Source organism: Acanthisitta chloris, unplaced genomic scaffold, assembly GCF_000695815.1.
Source record: "Acanthisitta chloris isolate BGI_N310 unplaced genomic scaffold, ASM69581v1 scaffold9320, whole genome shotgun sequence".
Taxonomy (NCBI): Eukaryota; Metazoa; Chordata; class Aves; order Passeriformes; family Acanthisittidae; genus Acanthisitta; species Acanthisitta chloris.
In genome coordinates, this window is record NW_008653320.1 from 17,878 (window position 1) to 32,703 (window position 14,826).

Below are 14,826 nucleotides of genomic sequence, written 5' to 3' on the forward strand. Positions count from 1 at the left end.
AAAGACGTTGTTTGACTTCACTCTTTGCTCCAGTTTTCCCTATTCAAAGGCTCTCAGGATACCTCTGTAGCTGTTCCCTGGAGCAGGGCTGTGCTGCAGGAGCTAACCCTGGAGCTCAGAGCTGGCACAGATGGGGTACAGTGCTGTACCTGGTGCCTGGCTGTGTCCGGGGATTGCAGTGGTGGAGCAGATCTGGTGTGTGGGTTCTTGTGGGGGGTTTTGGTTCCCTTTAAACCTCAATCAGAATTTGCCAGAAACACAGAGGATAAGGTAGTTTTCCACTCTTTTGTCACCTGTCTCCTCTGTTCTAATTTTCCATTTGCTAGAAGCTGTTTAATGGGCAGGAGCCTGTTCTGTTAACAGGCAAAATTGCCCTCAATCGATCTTCTGGTGTTGAAGGGGTTGTTTGATTTTTTTAAATTTTTTTTTTATTCCTGGCACATGATGTCAGCAGATGTGAACCATATGGTGCCAAGGCTTTAGTACTGGCAGGAGAAGCTGAACAAACTACTAGAAATATTTCCAAGATGGTTGTCATCACAGCACCCAGACTTGGCCCTCCCACAAGCCCAGCCAGTGCTGCAGAGCACTCTCACCCTGCAGCAGCTGTCACTCTGTCCTTGTCAAAGGGCTTCTTTGATATACTGAAATAGAATCATCAAGTGTCTTTGCAGCACACCAGATTTCAGCCTTTAGTGGATTCGTGGAGTGGGTGTGCTGTTGTCAGCTGAGCATGGGCTGGGTTGTCTTTGAGAGTCAAACTGTACCTGCCTGGCCTGCAGCAGAAAATCTGAAATTTGGAATCGCTCTGGCAGAGATTTTTAGATCAGTACTGCTCTGTTTGGGGAAGGCTGTTCCTGGCAAACATGCAGAAATCCTAAGGATCCACTTAACCAGGCTCAGCAGAGAGCAGGGGGGACAGGAGTGTTGCCTCTGAGGCATCTGCATTGTCCTTCTCTGGAATCTCTTGCTTTTTCTTTAGTTGAAAACTGTCTAAATAGGAGAATTGCCACTGTTTCCTGCCAGACACAGGACCTTGATGATGAGCTGCTGAAGGCTGGCCCCGTCCATGTTGCTCTGCATGTGATCTGTCCTCAGGAGGCCTGCTTTGTCCTTCTCTGGAATATCTTGCTTTTTCTTTAGTTGAAAACTGTCTAAATAGGAGAATTGCCACTGTTTCCTGCCAGACACAGGACCTTGATGATGAGCTGCTGAAGGCTGGCCCCGTCCATGTTGCTCTGCATGTGATCTGTCCTCAGGAGGCATCATGATACTCGGACCTTGATGAGCTGCTGAAGGCTGGCCCAGTCCATGTTGCTCTGCATGTGTTCTGTCCTCAGGAGGCATCATGATACTCATTACAAAATGAGCCTTAGAGTAATGCAGACCTTTGTATTGCACTGTTCCAGGATTTTCTGGGATCTGGAGACCCCAAAGACACAAAGATGCTGATCAAAAAGCAAGCAGACTGGGCCAAGAACATCAATGAACCCAAGGCAGCAGTGGAGATGTATCTCTCTGCAGGAGAGCACATGAAGGCCATCGAAATCAGCGGCGACCACGGCTGGGTGGACATGTAGGTTTTGTGTCCCCTCAGGGATAACATGTGACAAAAACTTGCAGGAGTTATTATGAATTCTGCATCATTTTAAAACAAGGCAAAAGATATTTGGTATCCACCTGTGTTTGTATCAAACTGAGTATTTGAAGTACATCTACAATTAAAAACATTTTTAAAGTTGCACATGGTTTATGGTAGAGCCATAAACCTGCTAAAAACAGGTGAAGAGTATGCACAGGCTCATCTGCAGTGTGAGACTGTCTGAAATCCACAGGCCTCAAGCTTGAGAGTGATCATCACCTGATAGCCCAGTGCTGCTGTTTTCAGCTGGTCTGGATTATCATCTAGGGATAGAGAAGTCACCTGGAGCACAGAGTCCTTAGAAATTCTGGGGCTGTTCCTGTCTCTGGTCATTTCTTCTCGATTTGCAGTAGGTGACACTTTTGGGTCATTTGCTGTAAGACTTTGGCCAGGTCCCTCAGCCCCTCCTTGCCTCTGTTTTGCTGTGTGGCACAGGGAGGGGTGTTTATTCAGGAGTCTCTTGCTCAGGTCAGGGTTGGGGAAGTGTGTCCCATGTTACTCATGCAGCATGTGCTCCCTCCTTCCCCCTCACCCAGATGTGAGTAGGGAGTGAAGGGAGAGGTTTGGGTTTGAAAAGGGATTTGGATCTGTTTGAACAGTGCTGTATGGCACTACCATTGTGATGTTAATGAAATGTTTGCCGGTTCAAGTCGTGACAGTAGCTGAAATCACAGCTCCAGGGCAGGGTCTGAAACATCTGCCTTGCTTTTGCTGGGTGTAGGTTGATCGAAATCGCTCGAAAACTGGACAAAGCAGAGCGGGAGCCTTTGGCCAAGTGTGCCTTCTATTTTAAGCAGCTGCATAACCCTGGCTACGCCGCAGAAACCTACATGAAGATTGGTGACCTGAAAGCATTGGTCCAGCTCCACGTGGAGACTCAGCGCTGGGAAGAAGTAAGTGTGCCCTTGATTTCTGTGTGAAAAACATCTACTTTTCACTGTCTCTGGTTGCAGCAAAAAGGGAGACCAATGTCTGGAGGGAGGGAGGGACTGAGGCTTCTGCAGGAGGATTCAGAGCACCTCATTTCCTTGTGTGTGCCAGGGTGTGTTTGGTGGTGATGTGGTTTTCTGAAAGTGAATCTAAACTGCATTTATGGTGTTCCTTCAATTTCTTTAGAAGATGTATTCAGTAAGAATAAGAATCTTTCTTGTCTCTTGCTGTGAAGTGTAGTAAATTTCCCAGATAATCACTGCCAAGTCTCCCCGTTTCAATAGCCAGTCTGTTCTTATGCTTAGCTCCTTTTCTTTTGTTGTTGATTGCTTTTTACTTTAAAACACATTAGTTTCATCCTGAAGAAAATATGGATTACACTCTCTATTCTGTGTATGCATTTTTATTGGGAATTTGCTTAGAGCTGAAGGATTGATCCCATGGAATATTCTAAACCCTTTAACTGTTCAAACCATGCAATATTCTGAGAATGAATTTTTTATTTTCCTCAGGCATTTGCTCTGAGTGAAAAGCATCCTGAATTCAAAGATGATGTGTATGTCCCTTATGCTCAGTGGCTGGCAGAGAATGATCGATTTGAAGAAGCCCAGAAAGGTAAGAATGTCACTGGCAGATCAGTGCTCACTCCACATTTGCTCCATGCTGCTCCCGTGCACCATGTCCATGCCCTGGAGAGATTCTTTTCTGTGGGATTCAAACCAAATATAATCTGTGTTTTCATCCTGGTCTTAAAGTAATGGGAAGTATCGTTATCTGTCAAAAAATGATGGAACCTAAATACAGGTCCAGATTTTGTCTGATTGTCTCTCTATTGGCACATAGCAACAGTGTTTGGCATATAATCTGAACTGTCTTAATAATATTTTCATCCCACTGGAATTCAAAATATGGAGCCAGCTCATAAACCTGAGTGGAAAACATAACTTTTCCTTGTATTTAGGTAACATCAGATTTAGGCAGGTAAAATTTTCCTGTTTCTTTAAGATTTTGATGTGTTTCGTTAGGCTTCTAAAACTACCTTTAAACAGAACTGTCAACTTTCCATCCTGTGAACAGGCTTCAAAATCCAATGCATAAGCTATGCACCTGCCACTTCCAGCTGGGATCCAAGTGTGAAACTGCACTTGCTTTTGAGGGACCAGGGAGTGAACACACCAGGATCTGTCTCCACACAAACCTTTGAGCACCTTGGAGGGTTTCTGAGCACTTTGAGGTTGAGGGCAGTGTGGTAGTTCGTGGCCAGGACTCTGGGAATGCAGGTTATCATCCCAGTTTGCTCCACAGAGCTCTGTGCTGCCTTGGCTCAGTAGGTGCCCAGGACGGTGAGCTGGAGCTCCTTGTGTGGCTGTGTGAGCTCTGGTTTGAGCTGAGCCAGGTGCAGTCAGGAGGCAGTTGTGGGAGTGAGGTTTTGGGGGAGCTTGGTGTCCCTCCCATTCCTATTTCCCTATATGACAACTGTGTTTGCCAAGTGAGGACTCAGGGTGTTGCTTTGTGTTGGCTTCTGAGCATCAGAGAAGGAGATGTTGCTAATAAATGCCAGCAGGATATAGTCTGTGCTGTATTCTTTCAAAGTATTCAGCTTTACACACCAGAGCACTGACTTCAAACATGAATCCGTTGTAGTTTTGAGTGAAGTTGTGATTTGCAGTGTCTGGAGATTGCTGTTGTTTTCACAGAGATCTAATCATTTTCCCTCTCTTCTATTTAAAAAAACCAAACACATCAACCAGCATTGTACACAACCCACGAGCTCAAGAGCTGCTGAGACAGTGCAAAAGCCACAACACATCTACAGATGCTTCTCATGTTCCATTAGCATCGCTGCTTTCAAGGGGGGAAAACACCAGTGTATAATCCCTTTTATGCTGCCCTGGATGGGCTATTTGATACGGGCTGAAGAGGCTGCTCTTGATTCAAAGCCATTAACGCGGGTTAATTGCTGTAATCACCCTGCCCTGTGTGTGGTGCCTCTGCAGCGTTCCACAAGGCTGGCAGGCAGGGAGAGGCCGTGCGGGTGCTGGAGCAGCTCACACACAACGCCGTGGTGGAGAGTCGCTTCAACGACGCAGCCTACTACTACTGGATGCTTTCCATGCAGTGCCTAGACATAGCCCAAGGTGAGTCCCTCCGAGGAATTTTGTGTTTGTCCCCTCCTCCTGCACAAACTGTGATGGCAGTGCTGCAGCTGTTCACTGCTGGGTGGCTTGGGTCGCTTGTTTTAGTGCTGTGCTATTTTTGTAGTCCCCTAGTTTTCCCATGTGCTTATTTAAAAACAAACAAGCAAAGCAGCAGCAGCAGGCTAAGGCTCCTTCTGAAATCTGGCTGGGATCAACATCATGCCTCCAGGGGTATCCTCCTGCACCTTCCCACCACACACTGCTGGGAGGTGACTGGAGGGTTAACGTGCTAGTAAATAAAGGATGATAAGATACCTCTAGTGTTCCAGCATGGGTTGGGGAGGTGCTTTACAAATTGCTTCTGCCAACAGGTAAAACTGATGATTTGTTAGCTGTCATCTTGTCTCCCACATGGATTTCACCGGGAGAGAGGTGGAGCCAGCAGTGAATAGGTGTAATTTAGTGATGAGGACCACAGAGAGCTGGGAATGCTGCTGTTTGCCTGGTGCTCTAAGCACCTTTGTTTTCAGTTCAGCTATCTGTCACCCCTCAGGTGTTGGTTTCCCAAACGGCTTAGTAGTGTATTTGGTATTTGTGAAACAAATCTTTAAATCTCATTTTGTCTGTGCACTCTGGAGTTCTGGATGAGGTTCCCAGGGTGCACACCTGGTACTTTCTACCTGTAGCCCAGCTCTAGCCTCTGGCTGTGTCAAACCATTGCCTCAACTGCTTGTGTGTTTTGCTGTGCTTGTTTTAGAGCAGAGGTTTGCTCGGGAAAGGAGCAGCTCTATACCATGTGTGGTTTGGATGGGTAGATGGGGCACACTTGTCCTGGTCCATGCCTCTTCTGGAAGTGCTGGTGCTAACATCACAGCAGGCTGTTTTCTCCCAGTGGAGCCTCCTAGACTCCTCTGGGAGACTGACACCAGTGCCTTTGCCTCCGACAGAGAACGAACAACAGACAACTGAAATGCTGCAGAAATTTCATCACTTCCAGCGTTTGGCAGAGGTTTACCACGTCTATCACTCCATTCAAAGATACACAGTAAGATACTCACTTCAGAATTGTGTATTTATGCTTCCTGAGCTTTTTTTTTTCCTTAGGGAGTCCAGAAATAACTAGGAATACTTAATGACTTTTCAGGCAATTAAATATGGAGTGTAGATCAGTGATACTGTATGCAACTTTATTTATTTATTTAACTGTATTTTACATTTTACAGCCTTCAGCTGCACTGTGCAAGTGTAGCCTCAGCCCGACAGCTGCAGTGCAGTTGGAGCAGGGCTGTGCCTGTCTCCATCAGCTGACACTGCCCATGGATATCCTCCAGCCCTTTTTGCATCGTTTGGTCCCACAGTGACTGCACAGGGTCAGCTTTTCCTTTGGTCATGGGAAAATAGGGTTGGAGAGAAGAAGGCACTCCAGCCTAGGGATTCCCACAGGGTGGTACACAGTCATGAGTGAGGAGCTCCTGCTAATTCCAGCAATTAGAGCCTTGATGCTATCACTGCTGGTGAAAATACCTGTTGTAAAACATTTGCTCTGTGCCCTTGCCAAAAAGAAGGCTCTGTGCTGTGGAGGTCTTTGCTGTCAGACTGTTTCAGACCTCACAGTGCTGGAGATTCTGCTGTGGCTGCCCAGCCTGTCCTCCCTCATTTTCAGATAACCTGTTAAAGGTGCTGGTTTAGCTACACAGATCTCTCTCTCTCTCTCTCTCTCTCTCTCTTCAGCAAGTAGCAGGCATGAGCTTTGGTGATAAAGACATGCAAAATCCACTTGCTATACTGTGTCAACACCTCTTTTTGCAACTGCGTGAAAGAAACACAGTAGTGGAGCTGCCTCATGCTCTGATGCTTAGTGATGTGAGTTTTCCAGCTTAGATATACGTCTGTTTTTTTCATACTGCAGGAGGAGCCTTTCAGCTTCCCCATGCCTGACATCCTCTTCAATAGTTCCAGGTTTCTGCTTCACAGCTTAACAAAGGAGACTCCTTTGGGGATCTCCAAAGTGTATCCTTCCAACACAGTACAAAATCTGAAGTTGTGGTGTGAGATGAATGAAGGGAATAGCTGTTGTTGGTCCAAGGCAGGGATCTGGAGAGCATCCTCAGCTTCAGCTGTTGGTTATCATTAATGGGAACTGACTTTTATCCCTAAGGAACCAGAAGGTTAGTGGATGCCACTGGGAGGCCTGATCATGGTTTCACTTCATTTCTGGCTTTGGATGGGATGTTAGCTTTCCTTTTGACAACTTCCTCACTTACACATGTATAATATTTCATAAATTCTTTGATCACAGGCCTTGTGGTCAGTTACAGTTTCACAGTGGTGAAAGGGAAGGACAAGCCTTGGTCTCTGACACAGAGCACACACTTTATTTCCGACCACCTCAGGTGTGTTTGCTCAGTGTCAGTGGGTTACTGGTGCTGTAAAAGGTTTTTTGGGGTGTTTATGTACCCCAGAATTGCTGTAATGTTGTAAATGGAGTCAGACTATTTACCCACAGCAACGTTTATGTCGGGTCAATTCCTTACCTTGCTAATCATCCTCAAACATTTTGATACACTTTTCAGATGTGTTTGTAAATAGATTTCTCTGTTTGAAGTCCTGGTGTGGGATATGCTTGACTGCACAACTTCTCTGATGAGGCAGAGCATTGCCTTTTCCCCTGGATGCTGTGTGTCCTTTTGCTCCTTAATGAAGTTGCAGCAACACCCTGTTTGCCCTGGCGAAGCAGAGCAGAGCTCTCGGTGCGTACAAACTGGCTCGTCATGCCTATGACAAGCTGCAGGGCCTGCAGATCCCAGCCAGGTTCCAGAAATCCGTGGAGCTGGGCAGCCTGACAATTCGATCCAAGCCATTCCATGACAGTGAAGTAAGTTGTAATGTGTTTCATGTGAATCATTAGTACGTGGCCCAGTGCAGGAGCCCGAGCTGCTGTGTGCACAGAAAGTCTGTGCTGTGTTATGCATGGCCCTGTGATATAATTGTACTTCTGCTGGAAACACAGTCCTTTATTGTTATTCTTCGGGTCAGACTTCCTTCTGCTCCCAGAGCAAATTAAAATCAGCCCTCTTTGTGGGCTGCTTCCATCCTCCCTCTCCTCTCTTGCAGCCACCTTCTCTCTGCCTATTAATTCTTTCAAGCCCTTTTCTCCCCGATCCACACACTATTACTCCACAGTCTTTGTCTCTCTCTCCAGCTGGAGGTCACTTTCATTTGTCCCACTCCTAACACCCCTTCCCTCCTCCCCCCATCCCTTCAATAACCTTCCTTCCTTAAGTCTTATTTTAAGACCTTTTCTTCTTTAACTGAAGTCTGGCTTTCTGCAGAGCTCTGGAAAGCCTTGTCTCAGAGAGTACTCACTAAAAATAAATTGCATTGTGCCAGTGAACATGCACCTGGCCCCCTGAAATGAGAGAAACACACTCTTAAGAACTGCCTAAAATAACTGTGCTCTTGAAGAGAGATGAATTAATTGGAGAACCTAAATTTCACCAAATCTTAGAGCAAACTTTGTAACCTTCTCTTCTGCTTCTTTTGTCACTGTGTATTTGATGCAGAATTCTGTTCCTGCGAAGGCAAGGTGAAAATCTAATTATTAGAATGGTGAAGACAGCTATTTTTAACGTGAAAACTTGCAGGTTTATTAAAGAGGGGAAGCATTTTCAGATGCTGCAGGATCCGATTTCACAGTGTCTCTGCAGACGGCGCTGGTGTCGTATCGGTGGCGTCGGCTGAGGGAACCTGTGTGGGAATCACAAAAAGCTGAGGATGTGCTGGTCTGTTTGCCATTCCTGTGTCTTTGCAGGAGCTCGTGCCCCTGTGTTACAGGTGCTCCACCCACAACCCTCTGCTGAATAACCTGGGGAACGTCTGCATTAACTGCAGACAGCCCTTCGTCTTCTCGGCCTCCTCCTACGGTGCGTGGGACATCCCTTGTGCTCCTGCTTTGCAAGTAGATAAATGTTAGCAGAGTAGGTTAGTGCTCCGTTGGTTCTCTCTGCAATGTTGTTTGGCCAACCAACCTTCCCTTTGCTGTTGTTAAATGTGACTGAGTGGCTGCCTCTTGTCCTTGGGGATTGTTGGATCTCAGTGCAGCACAGCAGCAGCCACACAGGAGACCCTGAACATGGACACAATCCTTGCAGGAGTTCAGGGGGGTTGGTTTGCTGTAGTTTTGTTTCATTTAATTTGTTTCATAAGAGCATGTGGGCAGGACAGCACTGTCAGAGAGGCCAGGGCTGTTTGCCATGAGGGGCAGTGAGCAGTTCCTAGGTTCCTCAGGTCAAACACTTCTGCCTTTCCCTCCCCTCAGACGTGCTGCACCTGGTGGAGTTCCACTTGGAAGATGGCATCACGGATGAAGAAGCTGTAGCTCTCATTGATCTCGAGGCTCCAAGAGTGAATAAAAGAGAGACGAAATGGCAGGAGATGAAGAGTGACCGTATCCTTTTGATTGGAATTGCTTTCCAGTCCCTTTCTTAGGGGAATATGAAGCAACTTTGAATTTATTTTTTCCCTTTAGGTTTAAACCTTTTTGTTGTCGTATGACTGATGTGAGTACAGTTGTATCATGTTTCCTTGTCACGTTAGTGTAACAACCAAAGTATGGTTTAACTAAACCTGATGTTGTCATGAAGCTTTTCCATCAGGACAGATGGTTTCTAGTCATGGGAAATGTTTCTCTGTACTAGTGGATGTTTTGCTTTACCTGCCCTGTTTGAACTGCTGTCTGTGCAGGGCAGGGGAGCCTGGAGTGTGCTGCTTCCAGTAACAGTTTGCTGTGGGGGCTGCCTGCTCTCAGCCCAGGGAAGCAGTGTAGATGTTCTCCACCATGCCTGCTGGGATCTGCTTTGGTATGCTTTGGCATCCAGAGCTCCTGGTTGCTGTGGGGGCCATAGAATATGAGGTGCAAAGTAATACTCAGGAAGACACAGACTCCGACTAAAACTGCCCAAAAATGTCCTTTCAAATGTCCTTTCCTACCTGGAGGGAAGGGAGAGCTGATGTCTGCCAGGCTGTGATCAGGCTCACTGCTCTGCAGCTGCTGCAGTGATAGATTTTTCCAGTCACTGGGAGTCCCAGCAAGTCCTTCCTGGTGCTTTCTGTGATGACCTGGGCACTGTCACAGTTTGGGATACTCTGGAGCAGTGAGGGTATGGTGCTGCTGGGCTGCTTCCATACTGATTCTGGGAGTGCTGGCTGTGGTGAGCACAGTTTTACAGGAATTCTTGTCCTTCCTTAAGAGATGCATCCAGACAGCCAGAGTCTGAGGCTGGATGACAGTGCAGCTGTTGTTAAGGATGCTGATCCCTTTACAACCAAACTGAGCTTTGAGGTAAGAGCCTTACCTGTGCCTTCCAAGTCATTTCATTCTTGCTACCAACAGAAATGAAGAGAAAATTGCCCTTTACAATCCACACTGCTCTTCTGGTGTGCGGGTGGTACCCAGACAAGAGAGCTGCAGAGCAGGGGACTGGGAGAGGGATGGCACTTGGGAGAGAAAGGAATTTACCACTTAACTCCTCTCTTAAACAAACAAACAAAAACCCTCGGAAAAACAAACAAACAAACCAACAAAACCCACACAAAAAAAACACCCACCCAAACAAACACAAACCCATAAAACAACAAAGAGTGAATGTTCCTGGAATGTGGTTTCCTCACCACACACTGGTACAGTGGAGCTGTCCCCGGGTGCAGGCAGCACACCTGTAGAGCAGGACTAGCTGTGAGGGTTACGTGGAGACTGCAGGCATGGCTGTTTCTGACAGGGAGCTGTTAAAAGCATGATGGAAGCTCCCTGGAACCAGACGTGTCTGAGTGCTGCTGTCGCGGAGGGTGTGGGTAGAGTTGACAGGGAGTCTGGTGGGACAGGGTTTGGGCCAGTTGAGCTGCTTGTGCTGAATTTTACCGTGCTGCTGGCACGATGCCCTCGGAGGGGCTGCAGCTGTGGCTGAGTGTGTCCTCCTGCAGCAGGGGGGCTCGGAGTTCGTGCCGGTGGTGGTGAGCCGCGCCGCGCTGCAGGCCATGAGCCGCAGGGACGTGCTGATCAAGCGGTGGCCGAAGCCTCTGCGCTGGCAGTACTACCGCTCCATGCTGCCCGACGTGCCCATCACCATGTGTCCCTCCTGCTTCCAGGTACTGTGTGTGTGCAGAGCCCTGAGAAAAGCCAATGGCTGAGACAGAGCTGGTCACTGAAACCTCGTGCTCTAAAGTGCAAGAGGTAGAGACAGAGCGGTGAAATCCCAGCGCTGAGCTCTGTGGTGCATGGAGAACAGCTGCCTTCAGAGGCTCAGCGGCAGCAGAATTTGAGAAGTTGCCCTGACAGTAAGTCAGAGCCTCTCGAGCAAACCTTGGCTGACCAGCAGATGCTGATTTGTATTCACTTCCTTTTGCTCTGTCTCTGACTCGCTGCCTGGTCTATCAAGGAAGATCAGTCAGTGACTAAGTTACCTTGTGGTTCAGTGCTGCTCCTGCCATGCTCAGGAATGTTTTTTTAAATGCTGGAATCCACTCGTGTTTGCTGACGCAGAAACTGACTAATTTGCTGTCCTTCTGCAAATGTGGCTAATGGGTTTGTGCCTCTCCAGCAGCACTGGCAGAGTCTGTGCAGTGCTCACTGTGAAGTGCCCCAGGCCACTGAAGCCAAGAGCTCCAGTTCTCTCTGATGGAAGCTCCAGAATGTCTGTGCTGTAGAGCAGCCGTTGAGCTCGGTTGGTGTTTTCTTTGAGCAGGGCACAGGCTAACTTGTCCCTAAATCTGTTCCTAATTAACAGATGTTTCACACAGAAGACTATGAGCTCCTCATACTGCAGCATAATTGCTGTCCCTTCTGTCGGCGGAGAATAGATGAGTCAAACCAATGAAGAAAAACAATCTTACCTCAACAACAGACTCCTCTGTTGGTTTGGCAAAGCACCTCTTAGATCCACAGAACTTTCCTAGCAACTTTGTTACATCCTCTTGTTCCATTTTGTACATGAGTGGAACTGAGCTGAAGAGATGTAACTATTTTTTAAAATCCAAAATGACAGTGAATGTTCTCTGCATTTCCCAGACAAGCAGTGAAGTGCCACAGAATTTTACAGGGATGTTTCTTGGGTCAAGTTCAGCCTTTAAGTAATTGTTTTTACTCCAGATTGTGTAGGACTTGATCTGCTCCTTACTATGTACCTGTTCTCGACAGATCTTCAAATAAATGAGACTATTTTTCACTACTCCTTGTCTCAGAATTTGCTGTAATGCTGCTGCTTCTGCTCCAGCCCCTTGTGGAGGCATTGGACACGGGGGTCAGTCCCAGGCAGCACGTGAGCCCCCACACTGGCTCTCCCCACAGGCCTGGGCAGAAACCAGGAGAGCAAAATCCAAGAAGCTTCTGGGTTGAGTTGAAGACCATTTACTAGCTGGAGCAGAACTCTGTGCAAGCAAAGCAAAGCAATGAGGAATTTATTCCCTGCTTCCTGGAGAGCAGGGCTCAGCCTGAGTAACTCACTGGGGAGGACAAACACAACATCCTCTGAGCTTTTATTTTGGAGCATGACATCATCTGGAGTGGGACACCCCTGTGGCCAACTGTCCCAGCCCTGTCCTCTTGCTGAGGGGCACAGAGCAGGGAAAAAAGGAAACCCCAGTGCTGTGCAGGCACTGCTCAGCCACAGCTCTGGCACCAGTGTGTTCCCAGGGCTGGTTTAGACCAAAGCACAGGGAAGTGAGGGAAGTGAACTCCGTGCCAGCGACACCAACGCTCCCCTGAGCAGGTGAATCTCCCAAGGATGGTCACAGAGGGATGGAGGGGGAAGGTTCACAAGGGTTACTGGCTGAGCTGGAGCTGGGAAGTGATGGGTTTGATGTTTAACCCGGTATAAACTGCCTGTGTTGCTGGTAGAGAGACTCCCAGGGGAGCAGCACTCTGCACGTGGCACGGGATGTCACTGTCTGCTCGAGTTCCTCTGGACAGGGAGACCCTGCGCTCCGCGTTTCCGAGTCCCCTGCTGGTTCCTGACCAAGTTTGCTTGATGTACCACTTTCAAAACATTCTGTTCTAATTACAGCCCGTCTGCTTTCTGACTCAGCTGTCACTGTTTGCAGGGAAGACTCTGCTATTGACGTGCATAAACAATGCTGTTTGAGATGGGAGCCAAGGTGGGATTCAGCTCCTTCTTCCGGAGCTGAGCTGGCTCTGCAGAGCCAGGGGGAGGGAGAAGTTACAAAAACAAAGAGAAAGGGTTTGCTGTGACACAGAGACCACATGGATCGAGGAAGAACTAATATGAAACAACTCTGGGAAGAGAGTCTAGCTTTGGAAAGTCAGTTGGGTGTTTCTGAGCAGAAACACTCAGCAGGTCTCAGCTATGGGAATGTGCTCCAAGCCAGGCTGCCCCATGCCATGGAGTTGGCTTCATGCTAAGGAGTCCCTGGAGCTACACGAGGTTGGAAGCTGCTGTGAGCAGTTTGCCCTGTTCCTCTGCCTCCTTGCTGCCTGTCCTGTGCTGCGTCCAGCGGTGACGCACACCGGCCCTGAGCTCCACACAGCAACTGCTGCCTCAGCAGTGGCTTATTGCATCAGCTTAAGGTGTATTGGGAAGTAAACCCTTAATCCTGGTGTGCCCAGGTACAAGTGTGAACAGCTGCATTTGCAGTTAGAGTGGCCTGGCTCTGGCCTCGGTGACAAGTGTGAGAAGTTAATGGAGAGTGGCTTAGGGTGAGCAGAGTGTGTGTGAGGACATGGTGTTTCCATGTTAAGGTGAAGGAAGACCTTTGGAACTGTCCAGAGACTGCAGCCTGCCTTGGGCTACTGCCAGCCCTGTCAGCTCCTTCCCACCTTCCCCACTGAGAGGGAAGGTTCTCGAGCTTGGTCTCTGCTTTAAGGAGAGTAAAGTGCTTTGTGCTTTTTTCTTTCCAACTTTTTGCACATGCTAAACTAACACACACGGAACATTGGTGAAAACTAGTCCATGACTGGAGGAAGTTTATTATGGCCAAGAGGACACAAAGCTTCTGCCCACCTCACACCCATGAGCTCCAGCAGCTCTGGCACATCCTTCCTGGATGAGACCTCACATTCACCCGCCCCTGGCTGTGAGCAATGCTCAGCTCAGCCCCCAGCTGCAGCCAAAACAGCAAGGGGAGGTGGGTGCTCAGCTCCCTTCCAGCCTCCATCACCTACCAAGGGACAGAGCAAACAGTCCTTGCCAAGCCTCAGTAGGGGAACCAGCTGGTACCTGCCTGCCAGCTGGAATGTTAGTGACTGCTCGTGAGAAAGGTGGTAAACAGTGGGTGGGAAAAAGGAGAAGGGATGGAGAAAACAGCTTTGGAGCCCAAAAGCATTGGCTTCAGCTCTGAATCTCCCATCAGTGCCTTGGTCCAGCAGCCTTCTCAGCACCAGAGCACAATGGTTCCAGTCCAGAACAGACAGACTAGGTTATTTATGAGGTGTTAGAGTGAAGTTGGCATAACCCAAGTCACATACAGAGCCAGGCACAGAGGGCCAGGCACCACACCTGCCCAGCCCAGCCACCACCTGCAGCCCCCAAAGCCAGAGTCCTGGGGTTTGAACAGCACACATCCCTCCTGCAAGTGGGGGGTGGAGGGGAGAAGCAAGCTGTGTGAGTGAGGCTGCTGGTTTGAGCCCCCCAAATGAAATTTTGGTGCAGAGCTACCTCTATGTGTGACCATGAGTTGTGGTCTCTAGCACTGGCAGCACAGGCCAGAAACAGGTGTCACCTTAGCACCTCCTCAGGAAAGCCAATTACCCCATGATGATGATGATCCATAATTCTCTAAACCCTAATCACGCTGACACCAGTGCCCAGAGCTTACCCTGGGGGCACTTTATAAGGTGCCCTGCAGAGGGGGGCACAGCCACTTCTCCTCAGGGTGACAGTGAGGGCTGAGAGGAGCACCACTTCAGAGGTGATCCCCCGTGCACAAAGGACCCCTTGGGTAAGAGTGAAAGACACCTCAGGAACTGCAGCCATGAATGGGACAGAAGGCCAAGACTTCTACGTGCCCATGTCCAACAAGACCGGGGTGGTGCGGAGCCCCTTCGAGTACCCCCAGTACTACCCGGCTCAGCCCTGGAAGTTCTCAGCACTGGCTGGCCACATGTTC

At 48.5% G+C, this 14,826-nt stretch overlaps 2 protein-coding genes across 2 annotated transcripts in view; both read left to right on the forward strand.

Moving 5' to 3' along the window:
• The window catches only part of IFT122 (intraflagellar transport 122), a 29,423-nt gene extending 17,841 nt beyond the window's left edge, over window positions 1–11,582 (forward strand). Inside the window, exons 17-28 of the mRNA XM_009080497.1 lie at window positions 1,410–1,576; window positions 2,364–2,535; window positions 3,085–3,187; window positions 4,570–4,710; window positions 5,658–5,755; window positions 6,620–6,720; window positions 7,420–7,585; window positions 8,522–8,633; window positions 9,029–9,157; window positions 9,972–10,051; window positions 10,690–10,854; window positions 11,493–11,582. Coding sequence (XP_009078745.1) covers window positions 1,410–1,576; window positions 2,364–2,535; window positions 3,085–3,187; window positions 4,570–4,710; window positions 5,658–5,755; window positions 6,620–6,720; window positions 7,420–7,585; window positions 8,522–8,633; window positions 9,029–9,157; window positions 9,972–10,051; window positions 10,690–10,854; window positions 11,493–11,582 — 1,524 coding nt within the window. The remainder of the gene's footprint in view (window positions 1–1,409; window positions 1,577–2,363; window positions 2,536–3,084; window positions 3,188–4,569; window positions 4,711–5,657; window positions 5,756–6,619; window positions 6,721–7,419; window positions 7,586–8,521; window positions 8,634–9,028; window positions 9,158–9,971; window positions 10,052–10,689; window positions 10,855–11,492) is intronic.
• A 3,109-nt stretch (window positions 11,583–14,691) lies between these two features.
• Window positions 14,692–14,826, forward strand: part of RHO (rhodopsin) — a gene marked incomplete at its 3' end in the record, with an annotated part of 2,601 nt that continues 2,466 nt past the window's right edge. The window contains 1 exon segment of the mRNA XM_009080508.1: window positions 14,692–14,820. Within this exon segment, the coding sequence (XP_009078756.1) occupies window positions 14,692–14,820 (129 nt within the window).